This window comes from Microchirus variegatus (genome assembly GCF_963457635.1).
Source record: "Microchirus variegatus genome assembly, chromosome: 22".
Taxonomy (NCBI): Eukaryota; Metazoa; Chordata; class Actinopteri; order Pleuronectiformes; family Soleidae; genus Microchirus; species Microchirus variegatus.
Genome location: NC_139823.1, coordinates 1,731,775 through 1,758,175, shown reverse-complemented (window position 1 = coordinate 1,758,175; position 26,401 = coordinate 1,731,775). Strand labels below are relative to the sequence as shown.

At 41.3% G+C, this 26,401-nt stretch overlaps 1 protein-coding gene across 1 annotated transcript; it reads right to left on the bottom strand.

The window, feature by feature from the left end:
* Positions 1-8,366: 8,366 nt before the first annotated feature.
* Positions 8,367-9,182, bottom strand: olig2 (oligodendrocyte lineage transcription factor 2; the record flags this gene model as incomplete). Its single annotated transcript, XM_083908807.1, has 1 exon — positions 8,367-9,182. The coding sequence occupies one exon, from the start codon at positions 9,180-9,182 to the stop codon at positions 8,367-8,369; it is 816 nt and encodes a 271-aa protein (XP_083764933.1).
* Between the last annotated feature and the right edge of the window lie 17,219 nt (positions 9,183-26,401).

Below are 26,401 nucleotides of genomic sequence, written 5' to 3'. Positions count from 1 at the left end.
AAAAGGCTACGTTCACATTATCAGCCTCATTGTTAACAATAAGATTTGATGCCTCAGTAGTTGTTTAGCTTTGCTGCGATGGCAAAAAGCTGAATAGATTCTGATATGACCATTCTCGCTCATGTAGCCATACCTGATCTAGGACCACGGACTGGAGTTCTGTGTCCACTCAGCCCCGAACGACTGGATCTGGTAATGTGGACATAGACAGAGTGACTAACAAACATTTTCTTTTTTTATTCTATTATTAAATGCTGTCCTAAAAGATAGATGGATTGATCAATCGTATTAGTATCTCATTACGTCTGTCCAGCTTACATGCGCATCACATGGCAGCAGTGCTAATTTGATTTAGGAAACAGCAGACCCCAGGGAAGCAACAACTTGAGAGCGGCATATGTTGCGGCGCAACACGATAGCAGGCCTCACTAACTTGACAAATTGGGCTTGTAGTTATTAAAACATCTCAGGGTGTCATGGCTGCTGTACAGGCGGAATGAATCGCTCTGAACTGGTCAAATCTCAAACCAAACACGTTTATTTTCTAAGAAAAAAATGCCGTGAAAAGTCCCCACCACATGTAAAGCAGGGGAGATATTGTATAGTGAAAATAAATAATGTCTGAGATAAATGCAAGTTCATGTTAAAGGGGACATATTATGCAAAATCAACTTTTTAATAATTGTAATACTTATATTTCGTACTCTGGAGGAGGCAAAGTGTGGAGGCTTTGTCCCTAAAAAACTGTGGAGAGTGTATGGCGAGGGCAATAGTGTCCAGAAGAGCGGAAGTCTGCGAAGTGTTCTATTCTTGGCTCCACAGTGCAGCACAGAGTTCTACACAAACTTTAAGCTTTAGAGGATTTACGTGTCCAGGGGATACATTTTATATATGAAGGCAATGTGCCGGCAAATGATCGCTTTTCCAAATGCTAACTGCTGTTAGCTGCCGGAGCCTCAGTGACGCGGACGTAGTTTCCTGTGTCTCATTTGCATTTAAAGAGACAGGCACTCAAAACCGAGCATTCTAAACAGGGCTGTTTTGGCAGGGTGATTGAACTGCTGTGGTGCTTCATCCTTAAGGTATTTTGACCAAAGCATGTCACAGACATGTTCATTAGGACACCAGGGAACAGGGTTAACTTGGAGAACTAGGGTATCATAGGAGTCCTTTAACAGTATTTAAGTTATTCAAAACATTTGTAGTCTGTGGAAGCCGACTCCTTTAAATATTACCTTCAATTCTGAGAACCACTGGATAACTTAAAATAATAGCAACACCATAAAGAAAACATTGAAGAACGACATGACACCTGTACCTTATACAGTTGACTGTTGTCTGACAACTGCCCCATTAAGAACTTCCTCTTCGCAATTGCAGACATTCTACCACATGTTGGAGCCTTGGTGCAAAGATTTGCTCCCATTCAGAAACTAAAGTATCCATGAAATCCAAGACTTTATTAGACAATATGAAGTGGCTCACAGTGGGTGTTCCTGATCACCCCAAAAAGCAGTAATGAATCGTTGGAGAATCAAAATGTTCCATATGTAACAGGAATGGGGGAATCTTCATACTGAAACAGGAACGGGACAAAGATAGCATCAGAATGTATCTGCTCAGCCGACCTGAACATGTTATTGAAGTGGTTGCTTATGTTTCTCAGACTGGGGACAGGTGCACACACACACACACACACACACACACACACACACACACACACACACACACACACACACACACACACACACACACACACACACACACACACACACACACACACACACACACACACCACACTCCTCTGAATGACATTTTTCAGGCCTTCATGCTGGAGTCATTTAAAGTGCTGTCCACCCACCACACAACTGCCCCCCATCACCATCCTTCTGATACCTCTGTGTTTCTGCACTGGTTGATTTGTGTCCCAGTCCTGTGCTCCTCAGATCCACTTTGATGTTTAATCCCATCCTGACTGTGTCCTCCTTCAGTCCGCGGAGCCGCTCGGCCAGTCATGAATATCCAAAGGTCTGCTTACTTGACAGGATTATCCCTCTTTTCAAAGCCACTGGGGACGATTCTTCAGTCACAAAAAAACACACTCAATGGATCTTCTGCTCTCTCGCTTTGTTTCTTTCGCTTTCCTTTACTCTCTCTCACTCCCTTCTGTCTTTGTCCCTGGGGCTTTTACCAAACACATTGATCCACCCGATCGAGTAGTTCATCTGCTGCTCTTCATTGACTGCTACACACACACACACACACAATCTCACACATAGTACTCAGCAGTGGTTTAAGCATTTAACTTCAGTTTGCATAAATCTCTGGCTAAATGAAAAAAATGCTGCAGTTTCAGCACCTCTGATATTTGCCCGAGTAAAGCTTAACTTTGCTTCCTTCATCTTGCCGTTTGCTCGCCTACTCCAGGTTAAAGTTACATTCAGAACACCTGAACTCCCAGAATTAAATCCAGCAGTTCCTACAACTATTGGCACTTACATTTGCTGCCCACTATCAAATCAATTGTATTTGTATAGGGGACAGAGAAAAAGGGAAAGAGGGAGGGACAAGGTAAAAGAGAGGAAGAGAGAGACCCAGAGCTTGCCCAGCTCAGAGTATCCTTCATAACACCCTGCTTTACTGTGAAATATACATTTAATGCACACGACACTTGAAAGGCTTTTTTTTAATGCTGATTACACCCAGCTACATCAGTCAGGTGAAGGCTAGCAGGGCAGTGTCTGTAATGGCCGACAATGAAGCAAAGGTTTCTAACGTTGCTAAAGTCTTAGGCCCACTTTACATTACCATTTCGCGACAATTTCCCGCTGTCGGGACGCAGCTGTTGCGACGTCTTTAGACACACCGGACAAATCTGGCAGGACACCCGTGGCGCTTACATCTTTCCTCTTTACTTGCTCGACTGTACGATCGTAGCCGGCCTCCCGCATCCGCTGTTGCATTTTTACGTAGGCCATCTTGTTCCTGGATGACTCCGACTTCTTCTGGATCTCGTCCTCCGACCAGATACTGATCAGGCACTTGGTTTTGGGGGTGCTCCACGTACAGCGTCCAGCACCCTCCTTCACCCGCCGCAAATTTTTTTTTTTGTTACAAAAGTAACGGTATATGCTAATTAGCACACGCTATATGCTAATCGCCTAAACCCTGACCTCCCGCTGTCGCGAGCCTGACGCGTTCTCTTTGCGCACTTTGAAGTTGTCGGGGACTCCCGCTGAGTTGTCGGGCGACCACTTCGCAGTTGTCGGGAGAAAATAGTCCCGCTGTCGCGAAAAGCGCAATGTAAAGTGGGCCTTAGTGATGCAATGGCTGCCAGAGTTGGTTGCACAATATATAGGATCAGCAAAGATAAGAACAACTGTGCCCGAGCGCTCCAAACTGTGTAGTCTATGAGCTGAATGCATATATACATGGATGATCTGCTTGTGCTTGTGTTGGTATATTTGCAAAATGTGTTTTGATTGTTATGTTATGTGCCCAAGTTGTGTTGATGCTTGGCGTCTTATGTCAACGCTGCCCCGTGGCTGTTGGCATCCACAATGTCCCAGAATGCAGCTGTTCTTCTTGGATGATCTTCCATCTAACTGTCCAGGGTGTACCCCACCTATCGCCCTATGTCAGCTGATATAGGCACATTAACCCCCGCGACCCTCCGGTGGAGGATAAAGCGGAAGATGATGGATGGATGGATGATCTTCCATCCTCTTGACATGTCTGTGGCCCTGAAATAAGAGGGGGATCTCCCAAGAACAGCTGATTCCATTGCTACTCAGCAATAACAATTTATTAGAAAACCCTCTTTAATTTTATGGATGGCTATGAAGAGAAGACTGCAATGATACCATGGGCCCAGTGCAACTAGCTTGCAGTTTGGTGTAGAGCCCCCTGGAGCCCCCAGAGTCTGTAGAAATGTCCCTGACCACCAGTACAGCATGTATTTGTGTGGCCTAGATGTGTCTTCAAATTGGCTCACGGCAACATAAAAAAGGCACCATCGCATTGTTCTGAGAGACAAGGCAAACAGATTAATTCTTAGCTGAGCCGCCACTTGTTGCTGATCTGTTCAATACAGTCAGTGTTTTTGTGTGTCTTTTAGTACATCACTGAGTTGATTGTCGGTACAGAGAGAGAGAGCAGATGAGCTGTGTTGAAATAAACACCGGTCTCATGGGAAACGGTGACCTCCGAGGTCTCATATTCACCTTAGAGCTCCGTCTATTCCCTTGTAAGTGTTAAATCCTGCTTTTGTCTCTTACAGCTTCTGTGTTTATTTATCTTCTCTGGCTCATTCTCCCTTTGCCCCAGTATGGACTATGTTTCTCTTTCTGTGTTATTCGGCTACTTCTGATGCATCTCGCCGATCTTTAATCCTTTTAGCCAACACAACATGATGCGCAGAGCAGAAAGGGTGTACATCTGTGCGGTGTTTTCCCGATGGTTTAAATCCAGTTACCACAGTGTAAGACTGATGCTCCCCTTCTGTCCAAAGTTATGAATATTTAAACTGTCACAGAACCAAACCTCGAGCTCTCAGCATCAATGGATAAGTCAGCCTGCCACCAACAGTGGATAAGGAGCTGTTTATTCAAATCCAACCAGAGGGATGTGAAGCCCAGCTGCTGTTGACCAGATCATCCATGTAGACCTGAAAAGATGCTCACAGTTTCTCTTTTAATGTAAGCATCATGTTTATCTGGGTATAAAATACATTTAAAAAAAACTCTCATGAGTGCAAGATGTCATTGTGTTGACTTTTCTCCGACTTAAGACAAATGTCTTAAAACATTCTCCAACTGTTATAATATGTAATGAAACAAATAAGATCATAAGATGAGGTTTTTTTTTGGCTTGTGTGGAATCAGATCCTCAACTCGCACTGTAATATTTTTTTTTTTTGATTGCAGTACCTGTTTGTACCTCTAGTTGGATATCTTACATATATCCCCTTTAAATCTGTTTTAGATTGCTACCACCAAATGCCATCACACTGAAAATGCGTACTGAAACGTGCTTTGTTGGAGTCGTTGGCTTTAGTTTGAGATTTGCAAAATGCATCTTATACCTTACAAAATAATTTATTTTAGTCTTTTGGCCAGAAACCAGGTCAGTTTCGTCATGGGTTTTAGAGTTTAGACCAACTTTGATTATGGTTCCAAGCAATAGAGTGTCAAAGAAGCAAAGAAGCAAAGCAAAGCCCAGTTAGACTTATCAAGTTAACTTTTAATATATATATATCTATCTATATATATATAGATATATTATATATATGTAGATATATATATCTATATATAGAGACATATATATCTTGCTACGGTCACCATAAACAAATATTGTAGGAAAAAAAATATAATGAAATGCACATTAGATGCGCCCAGACTACTGAGCATTTTGAAATAGAAACCTATTATTTTTCAATAATAGTTTCAATTGGACTCCTATTGTTGTTTTGTGTTTTCATATGCTCTGTACCATTTTTACTGATTTAATTTTTTAATTGACATTATTCTATACAGCACTATACAGGTCGATCGAATGTGCTGTATCAGTAAATTTGAGTTGAGTTAGAATAGTGTTATTATTATTATTGTTATTATTCGTTTATTTAATGTGCTTGAATGTGTTAATTACGCTGCTATCTTTGAGCTGATCTTTGATCTCTTGAGTAAAGTCATGATGCCATCATGTGCATCTTCCACACTGTTGTTCCAGAGCAAAATGAACAGTTTGGAGATAATTTTTCTGAAATTAACACCACTAAAGAGAGGGCATCATGGGGGAGAGGGGGGGGGGGTCTAATTATTTTTGCAATATGATACTTAGTTACCCATATTAACTGCATTGTGCACTGACAAATGGTGCACGGGTGACTCTGGGGAAAAGGAAAAGCAGATGTTCTAAGACAAATAACGTGACAATTCATGCCTTCATGTGCCTTCACAATGTTGTGTTGATCCTGAAAGCGGCCGTATGCCAAACTCAGAGGTGAAGGTGACAGCTGTAGACGGAGCACATGCAGAAATTAATATGTTACGATATTTATTGAGTTTGGCGTTGATCCTTACTCTGCACAAGAGCACTGTTCTCGTCTTGTTCAGCAGACACTAAATCAGAGCAATGAAAAGCAACTTTCAAGTTGACAAAATGTCAATGTTATCACTACGAAGCGATCAAGGCATCGTGAAGGTCAGAGATGGCATTGTGGATTGTTGTGGGGATGCAAACCGGTGGATTAATTAATATTTCAAAGGTGTTTTAAACATTTGTAAATTGTCACTAACATTTTCCATTCGCATAAATTGCAGGAAAAAAATAAAAATACTGCTGTTGTCACAAAGAAGCTGATCTCAACAAGACACTGACAAACATTGTAGAAAAATAATAACTCAAAAGGCTCTACCAATACAAAGACCAAATCAAGTTATTATTATAATAATAATAATAATAATAATAAAAATAATACAATTTTTTATTAATGTTTGACTTATTGTTTTATAGCGAAGACTCCTTCCATGACAAGTAAGCCATAATTTATACCTGAGAATTGACAATGTGCATAGCATTATGGTTTGTGCATCATAAAATGTCTTCTTTTTTCAGCCTCAGCTTTCAAGATTAAGTGTAGTCACCAACAAACAAATTGAAGCATACATTGTAAATGTAAAGGTTTAACCTTCTGTGACACTTTTAAAAGAACTGCTGTCGTCTTACTTTTACCTTACACTGCCTGACCTATTCCTCTTTGAAACGTCCTAGAAAACACTGGAAGACTTTGAATAATTCAATTCTATAGTAATGAGACGAATAAACGAATGCATGCATGAATATTCAGAGCGTTGGTTCATATTGTTCCGGCTTCAGGAGCCTTCAGAAAATATTGCAACAGGATGCACAAGCTGCTGTGCAGCTGCTGCCTTCTCTGAAAGTGAACCGAACTTTACTGGCTGCTTTCCTTTATGAGCGCAGAACTTCTGGTGTTGTATGATTCAAAGCTGTTTACAAGCAAAGTTAATGATTCCGGATGCGTCTGTGTCATAGACGACATCTTGTGTCACAGGGTCTAAAAATCTACACAATGTGTAAAATACAAATTTTTCCTTTAGGCGACAAATAACACTATTTACAGGATGAAGAGTGCAGTTGTTATCACTCTTTGTCGTATGGGTTGATTATATTTGAAACTCATTTCCAGCAGTTGAAGTTACTTAAAGTGAAGGATCAATAACATGTTGCTCTGGAGATGTTTGGCTTTTTGTTTTTTAAATGAGCATTTTAAAATAATTATGTCTGTTAAATCTGATAAAATAGATAAAAAATTAAAAGAAATTCTGAAGGTCATCATTATTGTTATGCTAATATATGAAAGCCGAGGGGATCAACCAGGGTCTTCTTTCAATTTTCTCTAATTCTTCAAAATTAAATCCATATTTTCTGTGGAAATTATATATATATATATATAGAAACACTATATTATATGTGTTTACTTGTGTGCACATAGTTTTAACTTTTTTTTAATTTTGTATGAAACATGTCGAAGGATATTTCATGTTGTAAACTTGTAATAATGTTTGTGTTCAGGTCTGTTGGCATTAATTGCTAACTTAATTTCAACATGCATTCATTTTGAAAAGTTCAATAAAAGACATAACAAAAACATGTTTTTTTCCCCTTATTCAATTAATCATCTTTATTTTACATTTCAAACCCCAACATAATCAGACATTCGTCTCACATTACCGTTCAAAATAAGTAAATAAATATCGTTTTCTTTTCCTTTTATTTTTTGTTTTATTAAAAAAATAAAGAAGTGGTCATTGTGTGGGCCAGGCAGTGAATGGCAGCCCACTGGGCAGAAAAGAAGGAGAGAAACATTGAATTAGACGGATAGAATAAAGCAGGTGCAATATGTGAGGGGTGGGGGAGTCTTCCCACACATTAACAACACTCTAATATATAATATCTATTTAAACAGATTAATTCATCTACATATTTACACTATATTTGTTGCCTGATTCAAGTTGGGACCATTTCCCCTGCTGGCTGACAAAAAAGAAAAATCAGCTAATCAATGAAATGTGACCTTTAAATAAGTGGGAAACACAGAAACTATAATTTCCAGGTGGGTTTGATTTCGCTGCGTGAGCTCTGTGACATTAACAACCTAAGTTAATAACCATAAAACACTAAATTAGTTGCAAAAAACGCCAACGTCACAGTAAGGAAATTAATTGGTCTTTACTTGTCCCGTCGAAGCAACGGATTCAGCCACAAAATATAAATTAAAACGCGTAATAAGTACGAAGAGAGTCTGTAACAACCCCAAAAGTTTGTTCCCATTCAGTTCAGAGTCACTTGGAGTCGCTGGCCAGCCTCGGCATGGTGACGGTAGTCATGCTGGACACATGCGGAGGCGGGACTTGGCACATGCTGCACGGGCAGGGCATCCCGGTGCCAACGCCCCAGTGCTGGAAGCTGCTGCCCAGCGGCCCTGCACCTGCACCGGGGGTTTTGAGGAGTCCGTGGTGCGGTCTGACAGAAGTGACGGCGGAGATACTGGGCGCGGACAGGGAGGCGGTGGAAACAGCCGGCGGGAGGAGCGGGTGGTGCACCGCCGGGTGTGCGGGATGGGGCGCCACTGGGTGTACCGGCACGGGCCCCGCGTGCGTCATAGTCCCGCAGGCTGATGGGTGGAAGCCGCCGTGGTGTCCGCTGGTGCCGTAGATCTCGCTGACCAGCCGCTTCATCTCCTCCAGTGAGTTACTCAGCATCAGGATGTAGTTTCTCGCCAGCAGCAGCGTGGCGATTTTGGAGAGTTTACGCACGGATGGTCCGTGCGCATAGGGCATGACCTCTCGCAGTCCGTCCATGGCAACGTTGAGGTCGTGCATCCTTTTCCTCTCGCGGCTGTTGATTTTGAGACGGATCGCCTGCATCTCGTTCTCCGACAGGAGTTTGCGGTCTTTCTTGGACAGGTGCAGGGACAAAGACTCCTCGTCGGAGGCGGAGAGGCCGTGCAGGCTGAGTGTGTCTGACGGGGAGTCGCTCTGCGTGGAGGACACTGCACCTGTGAAGCCGTGGACAGATTTTTTCAGAGTGGACAGGAAAATGTCATCCACCTCAGGGGAAGACGGTCTGCTGGAAACACGGCTTGTATCAGAGTCCATAGTTCTGGTCCTAAACGATGCTGTGAGGAGGAAAGGATAAGTTAGCCTCTGTCAAACCAACTCACGAGCAACTTATGTGCTGACAAAGAGTTGTATTAAAGTTTGGAGCAGTTTGCAATTTTATTTGTAGAATGAACACGTGCATGTTCTTGCTCAAATTATCCTTTGGCAGTATTTGTTATGCGTAATGCTGCATGACTGCCTCTCTTTTAGTCCTTATTCCTCCTCTAATTCTCCTACTGTGTTAGTCTCCTCTTTTTCGTTTTGACATTATATTAAAAGAACCATGGATGCTGCAAAGCCTTATATGTCAACGAATATACTTTAAATTAACACATTTCTGTCAGATAAATGATCAGTGAGCTCATTTCTGCTAAAGCATTAAAGTTTGGTAAAAGTCAGAAAAAGTATCACTGTATTAGAAAAAAAAAAGGAAAAACACTTACCGGGAATCTTTCCAATCGCGATGGTGTGAAAAGCCTAAACGTCAAATCTTCCACTTACTCCACACTGCATGTGACAGCCCATTTGGCACGGCGGCGTGTGACCGCAGGGTTTTATAGCGGGCTGAGGCCGCTTCACCAGGACAACGGGCTGTCTGTCCCCCGCTGCCTCCTGGCGACCAATCAGCTGTGAGTATGCAGAGAGTGAGGAGGGAGGAGGCAGTGGTGACTGACAGTCCTTCAGCCTGATGTTATTACCAACACACCGCATCACTATTAAGTGAAATCAGACACACGTCCACATGCACACCTCCTTGGAAAAATGTTCGGTCCGTATGTGGATGGATTTTATTTTTGTAACAAAGGAAAAATACTTTTTTTTTGGCGTTATAATATTAAAAGTAATTTGTCTGCATTAAACAAAATAAAGTGAAATATAATATAATATATATAATATAATAATACAAATGATCTTTTTTATAATGTAATTTACGTCAGTTTTTAATGCAGAAATTATGTTTCTGTTTATTCATGTTTGTTTGTTTTTGTTTTATTTATTTATTGTTGGTGAAACCTCAGAGCGTGAAATTACACCGTGCCTCTAAATGAACAGTAATAACGGGTCAAAGCCTAATAAGCAGCGCAATATGGTTCCTGTATGCGCGCGGCTGTGCGGGAAATATGGTGTTTTTCCGTTTTTTCCTCCCCCCCGAACAGCAGCTGCTGCTGCTGCTGAAGTCCATCTTTAACGTTAATTAATGAAGTGTGCAAAAATTGTTTTTAACGGTTATGATCTGCAACGTGTTTCAATTAAGTGTGCAGTGGAGGAGCGCATGTGTGGCCCGTTTCTGCTGCTGCTGCTGCTGCAGGTCAGTGGGCCTCAGCAGTGACAGAAGGCTGAGTAACTGACAGTGACAGCGTCTTTGTGCCGGAATATGACGGAGTGTCACGGTGCATTCACACGCAATCAGCGCTAATTGCCTCCACAAGTTTATCTGATCTTATCTGAGGTCTGAACATCATCCTGGCTTTGCCTCATCGGTGTAAATTCATGCAACTCAACTGAATTATATTTGAGTCATTTAGGATTTATTTTTAAAGAAGTGTTTATATTTTGAATAATTAACTAAAATTAGTTAAATTAAAAATAATATGGCCTTATCCTATTTTATGTTTTCCTCAAGAAAATAAAGGGCGACATATGGGTGAGACGAAATAAATAGGCTACATCATATTATTTAGTTTCCAGTTCGTCTTATGGAAATTATGGATACTTTATCATGGATTTAAATTATGGAGTGTGTGTGCGTGCGTGCTGGTGGTGATGGTGGTCGCCTGCAGCCAATCAGAGACGAACATAAGTACAGTGGTAGTTCTCGTCAGTCAGGTGTCACTAAACCAAATTCACACACACACAGTGTTTTTGCTCGTTTCCGCAAAATAAGATTAATGAAGGCGGATAAAGTGGCAACATTTGAAACCAGGAGCTTTGTATCTGTGCCATCATTTGCTTCATTAGACATTCCCACAGTAGGTCTGAATTCACACACACAGCATTTTATGTATTTATTAATTTATTCAAACCAGTATCGTGCTGTATTTATGTGATTAGATATCTGACTGATTCAGAAATATTAGCAGAATCATTTTAATAAAAATACACTTGATTTAAAACACTTGTTTTGGAACAGATTCCAACTTCAAACTCAAATGTTCTTCAGTTCAAATGAACCATCAATAATGATCACTGTGTCGTGTGGACCCACAGTGGAGACTCAGCTCAGTAACATACACTTTTACACATAATGCATTGTTTACCCATAATTTTGGTTCATAATGGAGAAATAAAATGAGCAAACATTCCATATATTTAATATATGATGTCATCAGTTGGCTAAAGTGTGAAAAAAATAAATACTGCACATTTGCAGTATAAGGAGGTCACATTATGGTCAAAAACATTCTTCATGAAACAGCACTACAGTGGTTATAATACACAACATAAGAGTATTTAGAGCAAGTTTGTGATTTGTGGCCGGTACAATATAATCCCTGAATGAATATATTGATTTAATATTTTTAGTTTTGTTTTGTCACTTGTTTATTTATAATTAAAAAAATAAAAAATAAAAAAAACACCATGTGCACAAACCTGTTAATACTCTGTAGTCTTTCCTTTAGATTTCAGTACATTATCAGATAATCAGTTCATCATGTAGTTGTAAAATTGGATTAAGATTAGGGCTAATTGCAGGTCTCACTGTTATATTTTTTAAGTACCTGATTGAAAACAAGATTTATTTTTTTGTTTTATTGTTTTTATTTATGTATTATTATTTATTTTTAACCCATGCTGGTCATAAATTACGTTTTACATTTTCATTCAGACAAAAACAAACCTGAAGAAATCAAATGTGCACAAATGAGTAATAGACAGTTTATTTACTTATTATTTTAACAGTTACCATTTCTTTCCAACCTTGACTCTTACCTCTCCTCACCACGGCCACCATCTCCCCCGTCTGTCTCTTGCTGTCCATCAGTTTGGGTGGCAGTAGGCCCAGTGTCGTGGTGAATACCAATAGTGAGGAGGAGCATATGTGAGCCATACTTAATCCTGCTAATCTGCCTCCAAAATAAAAAAGAAAGGGAACAAAAAAGAAAAAAAAAAGGGGTGGAAATACACGAGAGAAGTTTTCTCTGTGTGTGTGTGTGTGTGTGTGTGTGTGTGTGTGTGTGTGTGTGTGTGTGTGTGTGTGTGTGTGCGTGTGTGTGTGTGTGTGTGTGTGTCTGGGGAGCTGACCAACCTCAGCCAAATGAAGTGAAAGACATGAATAACGTCCTGGCTCTCCCCCTCCATCCCTTTCTCTGACAAATCTTGGAACGAAATGAAGCAAAATTCTCGCTTTTGTTGAAATCTGTGGTGAGGAACGTGAGAGGCTGTCTGCTGCCACCACCACTGCTGTTACTGCACTGGTGTGGACGTTTCTCATGTAGTTTACTATGCTATAGGTCAATGAAGAAGTAATAAAATGAAAAAATAGTGTTTGTTGAAGTGAGATACCGTTTGTGTGTCCCATGATTTATTTACAGTCCAAAACAACAAAAACATGAATAACCAAGGAAATTTCCAAAAAATGCTGGTAAATGAAATGTAAATCTAACTTAAGGCACGTGTACAGCCTTTCTAAGAGCAGCTTACAACATTGTTTGAGATCCATGTTTTAAATTCTGAATATGAACGATATATGATCCAATTGAAAAATGCTAAAGCTTAATGAAAAACTCAAATCAAGGTCAAGAAAAGGGAAATAATTGCTGCAATTGTATTGTGTGGTTAATTGTATGATTAAATGTGTGTATGTCTTTGTTATCTTTTGTGCTTTGACATTTGTGACAATAATAGTATTTCTCTTCTCTATCACTTCAGAGTCACAAAGGACTCAATACTATTTTCTTTTAAATGCTACTGAAGATATTTATCAAAGTAAATATTAGCAATCCAAAAATGTGTTCAAAACTCAGTGACTGTTCAGACAGTCATTTTGTTGATGTGCTGTCAGGCCTGTGCTCCTTGTGTCTGGGGCCTCCTGACCTTCACCTGCTGAAGTCAAATCTGGGACAAGTGACTGATAACAAGTCTCCTGTACAATAAAGGTTTATATAAAAAGACAACAACAAAAAAAACTGTTGAATCAGCATGGAAAGTTCATCGTCATGATTGTTATAAAGAGACAAAACACTGAAAATGAATTATTCACTCCAATTACAGGACAACAAACTGGAAAATACTACTTTTATTTCCATATTTAAAATGTGCTACTATGTGAAAATTGTTTTGATCAGGCATCTCAAAGAACCAGAATTGCACCAACTTGTGATTTTCATGAGCTTGTTTTGAAACAGAAAAGTTAATATTTATTGTATTATTGCAAAATACAAAATTTAATTACTTAACATCAACTGTTGAACCTTATTTTATAGTAATACATGCAGATTTATACTGTAGTTGTACAATTTTCATATTATAATTATATACGCTACACTCTTAGAAATAAAAGTGATAAGTAGAACCATATAAGGTTTTTCGGCTTGTCCTCATAGAACCCTTTTAAAACCCTTTATTCAGGAAAGGGGTTTTAAAGGGTTCTCTGGATCAAAATGGTTCTTACTGGAACCATTAGTGTTACCAAGAACCCTCGAAAAACCCTTTCTTCAGGAGCAAATGGTTCCAGGTAGAACCTCAGCCCTTGTAGAAGGACCCTTTTGGAACCCTTATTTCTAAGAGTGTACACAGTATGCCAAAATTTTACACTGAAGTTGGTTTTACAGTAATTTTATTGTGGAAAAAAATGAAATGTAAGTTTGTAGGTAAGTTACGGTTGTACCCCATTCACACTAGTCAAAAAAAACCAAACCGGTTTAATTATAACACTTAGTCCCAGGTCAAATGACTTTTGACTCCTATCAGCATCGGTGGAAACATAAGACTCGGGTGAGCATGTTAAGGTGTTCTTCATCTGCTCTATTTTTTAGCAGATATGAACCATTTCCTGCACAACATATGATAAGCATTCAAAAGCATTCAACTCTGCACTGATCCTTACTTTTTAAAACTTGGGACAGTGCTCAGTAAGCCATCTTAGTTCATCAACAAGATGTAAATGATTGAGAGTTCAGCAAAATATTCAAAATAGCAGCCAAATGAACATGTTTTTTTAATGTCTCCAATGAATCAGTGACATCACCATTTACACATGGATGACAACATCAGGTCAGAATCCAGTGCCTTTGTCTCATTGTACTCATCTGTTAACATAACGTGCACATGTGGGGTGAAGGGGTCACTATAATGTAGTGAAGTCATGATCAACATGACACATCATGCAGATCACAGGAAGTCTTCAGGCCTCCGTGCCACCAGGGCTGGACAGTGCTGGGTTCTGCTGGCCGAGGGCTTTATCTCTGCAACAGCTATTAGGAGGTAATTAAGTCCTAACACTGCCGAGCCTCCCATGGCTACTATAACATAACTGCAAATGGGAAGCTTACAAGCTCCTTTAGACGGCATGACAAATTGAATGGAACTCATTGGGCTTTAGCTATTATTCCAGCGGCCCCATCTGGCTGGGAAAAGATAAAGGGGATTTGCTGGAGGTTGTAAGGGGTTGAGCCTCCATGCTCGGTGTGAGAGTGTCTGTGTGTGTGAGAGGGATAAGGAATGAGAGGGGGGTCCTGTACCAGCCAAGGGAGTATTTTGAGGGTTCCAGGGGGATTTTTTTTCCCCTCCTCTTTGGTCTGGGCTTCCATTCAACAGGCAGCCTGAGATTTGCTTTGGCCAAATGTTACAAATGTTTCGACAACCTGGTCTCTGATCCTCGGGGGTCACTCCCGAGGGCACGGGGGTACAACGGCTTTACGCCCAGAGATTTAACAAAGCAGCATGTGGATGAATATATTCACACTTGGTTCACCTCCTGGGCCTCCAGATGCTTGTTTTAGGGAGACTTGTCTGAGCCACGCCATGCTAAAAAGCAGGCCAGCTGCCAGTTTGTCGCCATAGTATGACCAAGTCCAAACTAGTGGGAACAAAACACTGCCACGTTCACTGAAGTGCTGCTGTCAGTTAAGAGAGGGAAAAAATATGGTCAAAGATGGTTCAATGTTTTTCAAAGATGTTTAGAAAGTTCTCAAACCTTAAATTCATTGTCTGAAAATAAAAAGTAAATGTAGATTTACATCCTGTCAATAATTTAATTTTATATTCTTACTGGCCGCCATTTCTAAATTAATTCCAAAAGACATAGTTGTGTCCTGAAGAAAGCAATAAAATGAAACATTTAATCCGTGCAACCAATAAGAACAACCAGCTTGTTTCTGTTGCGCTTGCCCTGTTCATATGAATAATATAGGATAAATAACAGAAACACTTCTGTATGATGCAGACATTTAACATCAAAACTGCACCTTTCAAAAACCGTATTTAAAGTTGGAGCAGCCCTTGTACATGCTCACTATCCAATCAAACCATTACAATAATAATTTGAGGATGATTGCACACAACAAAATTCCATCAGTGTCACCACCTGGTCTGCATTGGAGTTGAAATAATAGACCTCTCCTTTGTCTCCTTCACCTGGCTGTCGTCATTGCTTTTGTGCGACTACTGCAACTACAAGTAAAGCAATTATTGTGCTTCCATAGTATTTACACAATTTGACATTGTTTCTAGAAGTAAAAAATATTATATAAATTTGGTTTATAATCAGGACACCTGATAAAGTGTCACCTGGTGTGGTCCATCTGCTTCAAAACTCCACGTATTACGTTTTCAGAGATGGTTTTCTGCATTCCTTGGTTATATCAAGTGGATATTTGAGTTACTGTTGCCTTTTTAAATCACTGCAAGTTGGCCATTCTCCTATGATCTCTCGAATTAGGAAGGCATTTTTACCCACAGGAGATTTTATTTTTTGCAGACTGTTCTCCCTAAAACAGGAGTCTCAAACTCTGACCTGGGAGCGATAGGAGTTGAAAATGATATCACAATAACATCATTTAAAAATGTCTCTGTGACGATGTGGAAAGATACACTTCACAATAAATGCATTTTATGATACACAATGATTCTTTTAATTTAAAAAATAAATAAACATACAGAAAAAACTTGATATTAGTGGTGGATCACATGTGGTCCTTAGGCCGCGAGTTTTAGACATCTGCCCTAAACCATAGGTGATTGTGTGTGAAAATGTCTGAAATACTCAGATCAGCCCATTTGGCACCAACAAACTATCCATCTGTACATGCATTCAGTTAGCATGCGATGGCTAAATAGATATGCACGTCAAAGAGCAGTGGCTGGTGATCATGGATTAATGTTTATTTTGTCCCATACTTTGGGCAAGAAAATGTTCTTTATAAATCAAACACTACCCTGATAAATGGATACGAGTGACACTGCATATTATGTCCAGTAGTGTTTTAAAACCCAAACCCATGAAAAGTCTTTCTGGTTGCAGTCTCTCTATAAAATATACTAGATTTCTGTTTGCATCATCTTCTGTAAAGACAAAGTGTCCTCAGTGTTTGCCATTTTCAAATGTCTCCACTCGTGAGTGTTGTGAAAGTTTTCAGAGGAGGTGGAACATGTGGGCTTTGTGTGGCTGGACGGCCTGAACAAAAAGAAAATTTATCTGTGGTCTCAGTCCTGCTGTAAGTCACTGATAGTCCTACAGTATCCACAGCGCTGCATCACAATGGGTGTAAAGGAGTCTAATGATGGGGATCTGTTAAGCTTAACAGGCTCTCATTCACATGGCGATTGTCAGAAGGCCGTTAGACAATAGGCTGAGGTATAACAATGGCGTACACAAGCAGCCCAGGCCGTCCCCGTTCTGCTGCAATTAACGTCATATGGAGGGATTGAGAAGCTGGGTTACATTCCTTTACTCTCACTACCAGCCTCCTGATCCCATCACACATACACAAGCTCATCATCTCTAACAAGGGGGCGGACTACTTTATCACCATCCCACTGCTAAGCAGCTGTCACTGCCCAACCACATACACACGTTCAGACGTGCACTTTAAAACAAAGTACTTTTCCACTCCCTTTTGTTTCAGGAGTGGTTAGAGTAAGGGCAGCTGGTTTTTATTAAAACCATGAAGGTTTATAATGAAAATAAACCCCTTAATACTGGGTGGCAGCCCAGTGATGGTTACACTGTGTGACACAATGTCCAGGCAACACATTTAAAGGCTAAAATTACATGATAGGGTTGTTCATTCATCACAACACAATTTTACAGCACAGAAACGACAATCTTCACATTACCAGGCCGCACCGAGTGATTTTGTTCCATTGATACAACTGACGTCTGTGTGGCCCATCAATTACATTTTTAATAATTAATTTAGTGAAAGGTGGAAAATAAGTGAAAACTCATGTGCACTTAAGGTTGTGATTGAGCTTCCTGCATTTTTAAAACTGATCAGTAATGGATGCAGCTTACAGAAGAAGCAAGAAACAAAAAATGTAAAGTTGTTATTCAACTTAACGCTAAAAGAATATTCAGTTAAGAAACCTTTGATCCCAGTACTCACATCATAATGATAATGGTTTCTTTTGGCTCACTGCCCTCTATGAAGTTTCAGTTGTTCGTGCATTGGAAAAACATTTGGGCAACCTCTGACCTATACACATGTGCTGAGAGTTGCCATGGACCTGCATAACAATGGAGGAGAGTGTGCAGAAGTGAGATGCAAGACAACCTAAAAAAAAAAATCTGTGTTGAATCAGAATTTGCAAAAATGAACATGAAACTTTTACATTTGAGCAGAATTAAACTTTATTTTGTTCTCAGCCTCTGTATCTCCAACCCCATTCAGAACTGATGCGAAAGCAGCATAGCACTCCATATGATATGCATCTATTGCTCAAACAGGAAGTGTTGCTCTATGGTGTGCCAACAGAACCCGAACCTGACAACAAAAGCATGTTCCTGAATAGGACAGCAGTGTAATGATTGTTCATATAGAAAACAAAGAGCAGCTATTTGGTTTGGCCCTCAGGGTGTTGCTCTGCCCAAAATTTAAGTTGCATGTAGATTTTCTTCAGGGCTAAACATGGGCATTTTTCACTAACAAGCTTGATTGTCACTTGACTTGAAAATGACTTTGTTTTAACCCCTGTGAAAGTTACAGTAAATTGTACGGACCAAGCAGATGTAACCGACTGAAGCACAGAGCGACAGGTCTCCATCTGTTGGGTCCACAGATGCAGAGGAGGACGAGGTGCAGACTCCTGAGCACACTAGACAAACTAGCTCTCCTTCAGCAATTATGCCGTCATCAAGCCATTTTGCCTTTTTTCAGAATGAAGAAAGGGACGCAAATTAGAGCCACACTGGTTTAATTAAACTTAAACCAATTCATGTTCCAGCAAGATGCTTGAGGATTCATTAGGAGAAGAATAAAAAAGGGCTGTCCCTGTGTGTGTGTGTACACGTGACACGAGTATATGAATGTATGTCCATTATGCACGTGAGAAATTTGGAGTAGGAGTGTCTGCGTATGTGGGCGTGTGTCCCCTCACTTCCAGTCAATTGAGCTGTGGTGCAGTTGCAGGCTCTCTGACGCCCTGGGTTTGGTCCAGCTGAACAGAATGTATGGACGGGTAAGGAGGGAGGTGATGGGAGAAAGCCCAAATGAGGTGAAGGAGGTGGGGCACGGCGCGGAGGGGGAAGGTTTGTCACCGTGAATCGGCTCAGGGTGGTTCACATCATCTGGCCATTGATGGCAGCCCCTCCCCTGTTGTAAAACAAGCTCCTGTGGGCCTGCCTGAACACTGGGGGCATTGTGTCCCACCCTCGCAGGAAACATACCACCCAAAGTGCTGCTAACCCCCACCACCATCCACCCACAGCATCTCTGCTACTTTCTCTCCCAGCGCATCTCCATCCTCTCACACCTACAGTAGCTAACTTATCGACAGCCTGGTGTTAATGCATTAGCAGAAGAAAAAAAAAACGATGGAGACACATGCAGAATGAGAGAGAGAGATAAAATGATATTTGAAAGCAACAGGTCGGACTAATGAGGCTGCAGGATGGAGGGAGAAACGGGAGTCAGGAGCAAGTGCAGGAGGCCAAGGGAGGTTCAGTGAGGAAGACGGATTTGAAGGGCTGGTGTAAAGTGGGCGTTCCCCATGGTTTCCGTAATATGGAGGGCTAATGGGAAGATTGATGGATTGGGACAGCAAAACAAAACAGGGGGTGGTGATAAAATGTAGAGTGGGGGATAGAGCAAGTAGGGATCGGGCTGAATTGTGTCTTTCTGAAGTTGTGTGAGTGTGTGTGTCACAAGGCCAGGAGAAGGAGGAAAATTTACTGCCTTTGGGGGCAGGGAGTGGGTGTGACTCGTTCCCTAATTACCAGGGAGGTCTCGGGAGTTTTGGGTACAAGACAAGTGTGAAGGGTGGGAGAATGAGACAGGATACAAGAGGTTAGCGCAGGTCAATGCTGACCACCTAAGATGCCCCTTGCAAAAGACACACACCCCCAATTCCGTTTCCATCCTCCCAGAGTGCCCTCGCTGAATGCTATAAATAAATATCGCGTCTTCTTCTCTAAAAGCTGATAATTTACTGCCCACCCATTCCGTTCTGCCCATCTCTTCTCCATTTCTCAGTGCTGTTGCCAGGTGGTGAATGGAGTTCATCCTTTGAGTTTGGAGGGCCAGGCCTGTGTTTTCTGGAGGGGCAGTCCTCAGAGTTGGAGCACCCTGGAGTGGTAACACACACACACATATGCTTGTATGTTGAATGCCACACATGCTCCTTTATCAGCCACCCCTCTAAAAGCAGCTACCCACATGGCAAGAATTTGAGGGAATCTTATGGGACTAACACGTTGTTCAATGGAGACAGAGAGAGCCGACTCTTTTCTTTCCTAATTAAAGTTGAGATTAACGGGTGCTTCAGGTTGATGGTTCTCTGCATCAGGAGTGGAAGGCAGTTCAGTGTAGGTGCCATCGGAATTCTCCTGCATAACACTCCAATGAGAGTTTGTAATGTTGGTTGTTCATGAATTTGTGATGTGATTATTTAAGTATACGTTGTGAACAGATTCTTCACAGCCATTGTGTCCAGAGTTCATTACAGTATTGGGTTACACATAACTGCCTTTGGTGTGTGACTTTTGCCTTATGACCATCCGATTTCACTTTCTACAGAATACTATGATATTAGTTATATTGCATCTTTTCAAAAAGTGAAAAAAAAACTACCAGAACCTTTGACATGTAGTTTTCACATCAGTGTCTACAATGTTTGGTTATTTTTAAACAAAATGTAAAAGAATGGTAAAAACAGAAATTGGCACATATTGGTCTTATGCTGAAGCAAAACATCACAAGGTCAGAATGGCATCGATTGATATGCAGTTTAGCACTCGTTTGTAGGCTTCAAACAATCTGGTAATTCAGTGCTGAAGTGCAGGGCAGGTAAATGAGCAGTCTCAGGATCTGTCCCAGGTTCAAGTTTTGCCTACGCCCATCAAAGTTGTGCAAGTAGACACTTCAGGTATGTTCAGTTTAAGCTACAAATACCAGAGTGGCAATACAATTAATCTCAAAGTATTGTATTTTTACGTCTGTAAATGTGAGCAGACTTTAACCACAGAGGCAACAAATGAGAAGTCACACCTGAATGAATTTATGCCTTATTCACCCAGAAACAGGGTTAGAAATAGGTTAATTTTATTTTTTTTCCATAGCAGCATTTGAAGACATTTCTTAACACATAAACCCCCAAAAGATGAACTCACTGAGCTCTCCAACACAAACCTCGTCCCTATATAGCAGCTGATTGAACACCTCACAAGTACCTCCAATGGCTCCTGATGAGCAGGGTGAATTGTGACCCGTTTTTGTTCCATCATAGAAAACTGTTAAAGTGACTTCATATTTTAAAATGTCAAACACCCCCAAAGCAAGAAGTAGAGCAAGAGCATGTATACTCAACAAAAATATAAACACACAAACTTGTGTGGTGTGGTGAACAAAAACAGAATGTCATGACATTTGCTCAGACTATTGATGCATTTGTTTATGGAATGATTTGTTTTGCTCAAACCCAGTAGTCCAGTGTCACTTGGCCACTCCTACTGACTACAATCTCAGATTGAGTATTTCAGCTCACCAGAGTCATGGAGCATGGCAGAGTGGTGGTCAATATGTGTGACCAGTACACAGACACTCCTTATGGTCTGGTCAATAAAAGGGCACACCAAAATGTGGACCTTTGTCCACTTGTCAATATGCCACAAATCATAAGGGAGCGTGCCATTGACATGCCGAGTGCTGGGTTGAGCGTTACAGCTGTGGCAACACAACTGAATGTGCATCATTCCACTGTCAGCCGCCTGTGGACTCGTTTCAGAGAGACTGGAACGACAGAGAACCGTGCACATGCCCGCCGGCCACAAGACCGGTACATGCGGCTACAGCAACTCCGTGATCGGTTCCGCCCAGCGACCAGAATTGCCGGTGAGACTGTTGGTCTGCACAACAGGCGGATTTCAGCGCAGACAGTCAGGAGGTGAATCTCCGAGCACGTCGTCCACACCAGGGTCTCGACCTCACAGCAGCCCAGCAGAAACTGATCCTAATGCTCCCAAATTAATGCCACTTTATTGATAAAGTTGTACCGTTATTATTGGATAGTTACTCTGTTTTGTCACAATAACTCCAAGTTTTTCTTTGTGCGTTTATATTTTTGTTGAGTGTACATAAATCTATCGGGGTTAAGGATTGGTTTAGAAAGTTGGGATGATGACGACATAATCTTCCCAAAGTAGCATATTGTTGTATAAACAAAAACACAAGGTGACTCTTTGAGATATTTCCTCTCTAATTTACCAAAAACTCCTAAACCACCCATTCCTTATGATATAAAACTTCTAAACACATTCTTGTGTGCATGGGCCCTTAGTTAATTTCAATGCTTGTTTTTGCTTAGTCAGTAGATAAACTGCATTACGCTGCATCACAAAGCAGGGGGTTTTTGTTCCCCCTCTTCTTTCTTGAAGCCATCTGCCTCTCCCTGGCACCACTGCCTGCCCAACATTCACCTGAAGAACAAAAATAAGGACCACAACGACACACACACACACACACTGATTGTAATTGAGACATAACTTTCAGTGCTGCCATGGTGCCTTCCACTCAGCTACTGTAGCTCCACAGAGAGCAGAGAAACACAAGAATCAAAGAGGAGAAGCTGGCAGCTACACTCTGCCTCTGCAACATGGCAGACTCAAAGAGACCCCGCTAACATTTTACCCATAACAGGGGGGCAACACAGGGATGGGAAAACGGGAGGGAAAGGATCTGTGGGGGGAAGAAACAGCCCCTGTATTCTCCCACTAAATCAGTGTTGTGAGAAGTCTTGCCAGTGAAGTGAAGAAACGGCAGTGGCAGCTGCACCCAGTTCAGTGCCTGCTGACAGAGAGTGGGCTTTTGTTCGAGTCAGGTGGCATGGTCTGGAATGTGATATTGATTTTTTTTTTTGGTGTGTGTTTAGAGTAGACCGAAGAATGAAAATGGGTGTTATGGCATTGTTATTATAATGATTTTGGCCAACAGTAGGTTATTATACACAGGAGCAGCTATTAAAACTGCAAACTTGAAACATCCAACCTACAAATTAACAAGAGGCACACACATGGTTTTTTGGTTTTCACATGTAATTTCATTCATTTGGATTCAAACTCTTTCTTTTTTCTATGTTCGTCAATGTTTAATGATTACCTTTACTTGTTTACAGCTCAAATATACACATAGCACAGATGTTGAAATTATATATTATTGTTAAATTAAAACAGCAAACGCAGACGTAACAAGGAGGCAGGAACCTAACAGGGTTTAATAAAATATGAGAAGAAGATGAAGATGTTGGTGTTGAGGGTTGATGACAGACGTCGTGTTGGAGGGGGAAAACGGACATGCAGATAATCTTGGTTCATGTGATGTGAAGAGGCAGACGTGATGAGCACGACACAAGAAAAACAAACAGAAATAACAGTGGAGAAATACCACTGACTGAGCTTAGACCACGACCTGATAGGGAGTTGATGGTGGAGCTGCAGACATCTGGATTGGTGGTGATGAGCTGCAGCTGCTTGCTGTAGCTGCCCTGGCTCCAGCACACCTGTATCCCATATACTGCCATTGTTAACATACACTCACTATCAAGGCTATAGTTTTGTTTTTTTGGCACATAAAACATAGGCGACAAAATAAAAACAATAAAACAATTACAATATATATATATATTTATATATATATTTCTAAACAATAAAACTATAACACAATAACAATGTTTAAACAATAAAACTATAAAACAATAACAATGTTTAAACAAATAAAAAACTATAAAACATTAAAAATGTTTAAACAATGAAAACAATAAAACACTAAAACAAGAGCAGAGTCTCATGCTGAGTTGAACGCAGAAGAATAAAAATGTGTTTCAAGATGAGTTTTAAAAATGGACAGTGAGGGGGCCTGTCTAATATGAAGCGGGAGGGCGTTCCAAAGTTTGGGACCGGCAATGGAGAAAGCTCTTTCCCCTCTGAGCTTCCGTTTAGACCTCTGTACCTCCAGGAGCAGCTGGTCAGCTGACCTGAGGCACCGAGCAGGAGTGTAAGGATGGAGAAGCTCAGAGAGGTAAGGTGGGGCAAGACCATTTAAAGATTTAAAAACATATAAAATAATCTTAAAATGGACTCTAAAATGCACAGGCAGCCAGTGAAGGGAGGCCAAAATGGGAGTAATGTGCTCCCTCTTACGTGCTCCAGTTAAGAGGGGAGCAGCAGCGTTCTGGACCAACTGGAGACGTGAGAAGGAGGACTGGCTGACTCCAAGATAAAGAGCGTTACAGTAATCCAGCCAAGATGTAATAAAGGCATGGATTACTGTTTCAAAGTGTTTTTGAGACAGAAATGGCCTCACCTTTGCCAGCTGCCTGAGGTGGAAGAAGCTGGACTTTACTGTTGCCCCAATTTGCCTGTCCAATTTAAAATCACTGTCCATAATAAAATCTAAGTTTGTGACTAAAGGCTTCACATACGGTGCCAAAGGGCCCAAATCAGCGGAGGGGGGGTGGGGGGGTGGGGTTCACTAGAGCCGCTTGGACCAAACATTATCACTTCTGTCTTCTTTTCATTAAATTTTAAAAAGTTCAGTGACATCCATGCTTTTATGTCATCAAGACATAATAGAAGTGGGTGACTATGAGCCATGTTTTGCTGACTCTGCCCAGAATAAAAGGACAATTTATCTCGAGAAACACAGGCTCTCCTTCCGTCCTAAGCGAGCTGTGAGCGGGGAAGGTCATATAGAAATATATTTATTTTAAACAAAGGAAACAATACGTGTATGAGACACACATCTCTTGCTTTCACCTGTCTATATAGAGCGAGGATTAAGAGTGCAAACCTCACTTACTGGAGCCCAAGGGCATCACCAACAGATCTAAATAAATGAAATGGACATTTCTTTTTCACATGACCTGTCATAGCAGCAGAAACTATACTTTTACATGTGCACAAACGTATACACAGAGTCTGGTTTCCATGACCTAAATTTGTTTCCTAAACCCAAACCTAACCCTTACATTAAAAAAACCATACAACAACATCATAATAATTTACTTTATGTGGCTTTGTGTCCTTATAAGGAAGACAAATCCAAATAATGTGACTGTTTAAACACATTTAGGACCCCACAATATCAGTAAAACTAGGAACATGCACATATATACACACACTCGCACACACAAATACCCGACTTCAGTCTGGCAGTGTGTTTGTTTGTGTGTGTGTGTGTGTGTGTGTGTGTGTGTGTGTGTGTGTGTGTGTGTGTGTGTGTGTGTGTGTGTGTGTGTGTGTGTGTGTGTGTGAGCTTGCATTCATGTTTGTGTGTGTTTAACAGGCAGGTGGTAATGAGGCAGAATGTGCTGCGCTGGCTTCTATAATGAGGTGGCAGGCAGTGAGGGGAAGGGCCAGTGCCACTAATGGGCCCCTGTAGCCGCTAATAAGCAATAATTATAGTGTGTTTACCAAGTGGCTCCAGCACGGTTGAAAATGAGTTCCGTAAACACATAGCTACTCCACTGCTGGCCAGGGACACTGTCTGCACACCCTGTCCTGTGTGCTCGATTAGCATGTGTGCTAACGTTGGGGGCAAAGGAAATAGTATTGGGGTTCTGTTGTTTTGAGAACTTGGTTATTAGAAGCTACTTTCAGACATGTACTGAAGTTCAGATATTCTACAGAGATTGCCCTGAGTGACTGTATGTGAAAATACAAACGTCCACAGAGAGTGAATGGGTGACAGTTCTGCCTCCTGCTTGCCTGGAACGTGCAGAGATTCTCCTGCTGCTGTAAACGCGTCTCACAAAGACGTGTTCAATTCAGCCTTACATCAGAAGGCATCCACAGTTGGGACTGATATGTGGGCAATTATCCTCTAGGGCGGGCTTAAGTTGTTAGACATTTATTGAGCCAGTTCTTTGTTTTGGTCCAATGACCTTTTCTCATTGTCTCACCTTTTTAAACCTTTGATGCAGCTGAGTTGCTTAAATCTATTCCAGTATACTGGTGCCATATAGATATTCTGCACATTACCTCAAGTATAGTAGAATAACCATGTTCACTGTAGTTCTTAGTTACCCACCCTCCTAATCAGTCTGCTCATTACCCTCAGCTGTCATTCCACTCCCCTTCATCTCACCTGCAGCTCATTAGTAAATAAACCCACTTACTTTCATCTGACCTCTTCCAGATTGTCTTGTGTTTGTGTCGAGCTGTCCGGCATTCTTAGTTCAATAGTCTAACTTATCTGACCTGTTTTGTGTTCTGACCCCTGGCTTTTAGTCTGCTGTTTATTGGATTTGTTTGCCTTGGGTTAGGGTTAGGACTGACCTTGGACTGACTCTCTGGTCATTTTTTTACCCCGGACTGTTTTGAGTAAACTGAATGCTGGTGCCTGGGGACATGGACGTGGCTTATCATGGCGCACCTTCTGGGAGATGCGGTGTTGGCCGGTTGTCTGGTCACTCGGCAGGAGTCAGCGCTCGGTGCCTGAGCTGCTGGATGTTTGGCGGGGCCTTGTACTGGAGCACTGTGGGATTGGACATGGCAAGTCTGGACATGGCAGGCCCTCTAGGTTTAGGTCACTGTAGTATGCCAGGCAAGCGACAAAAATGACATG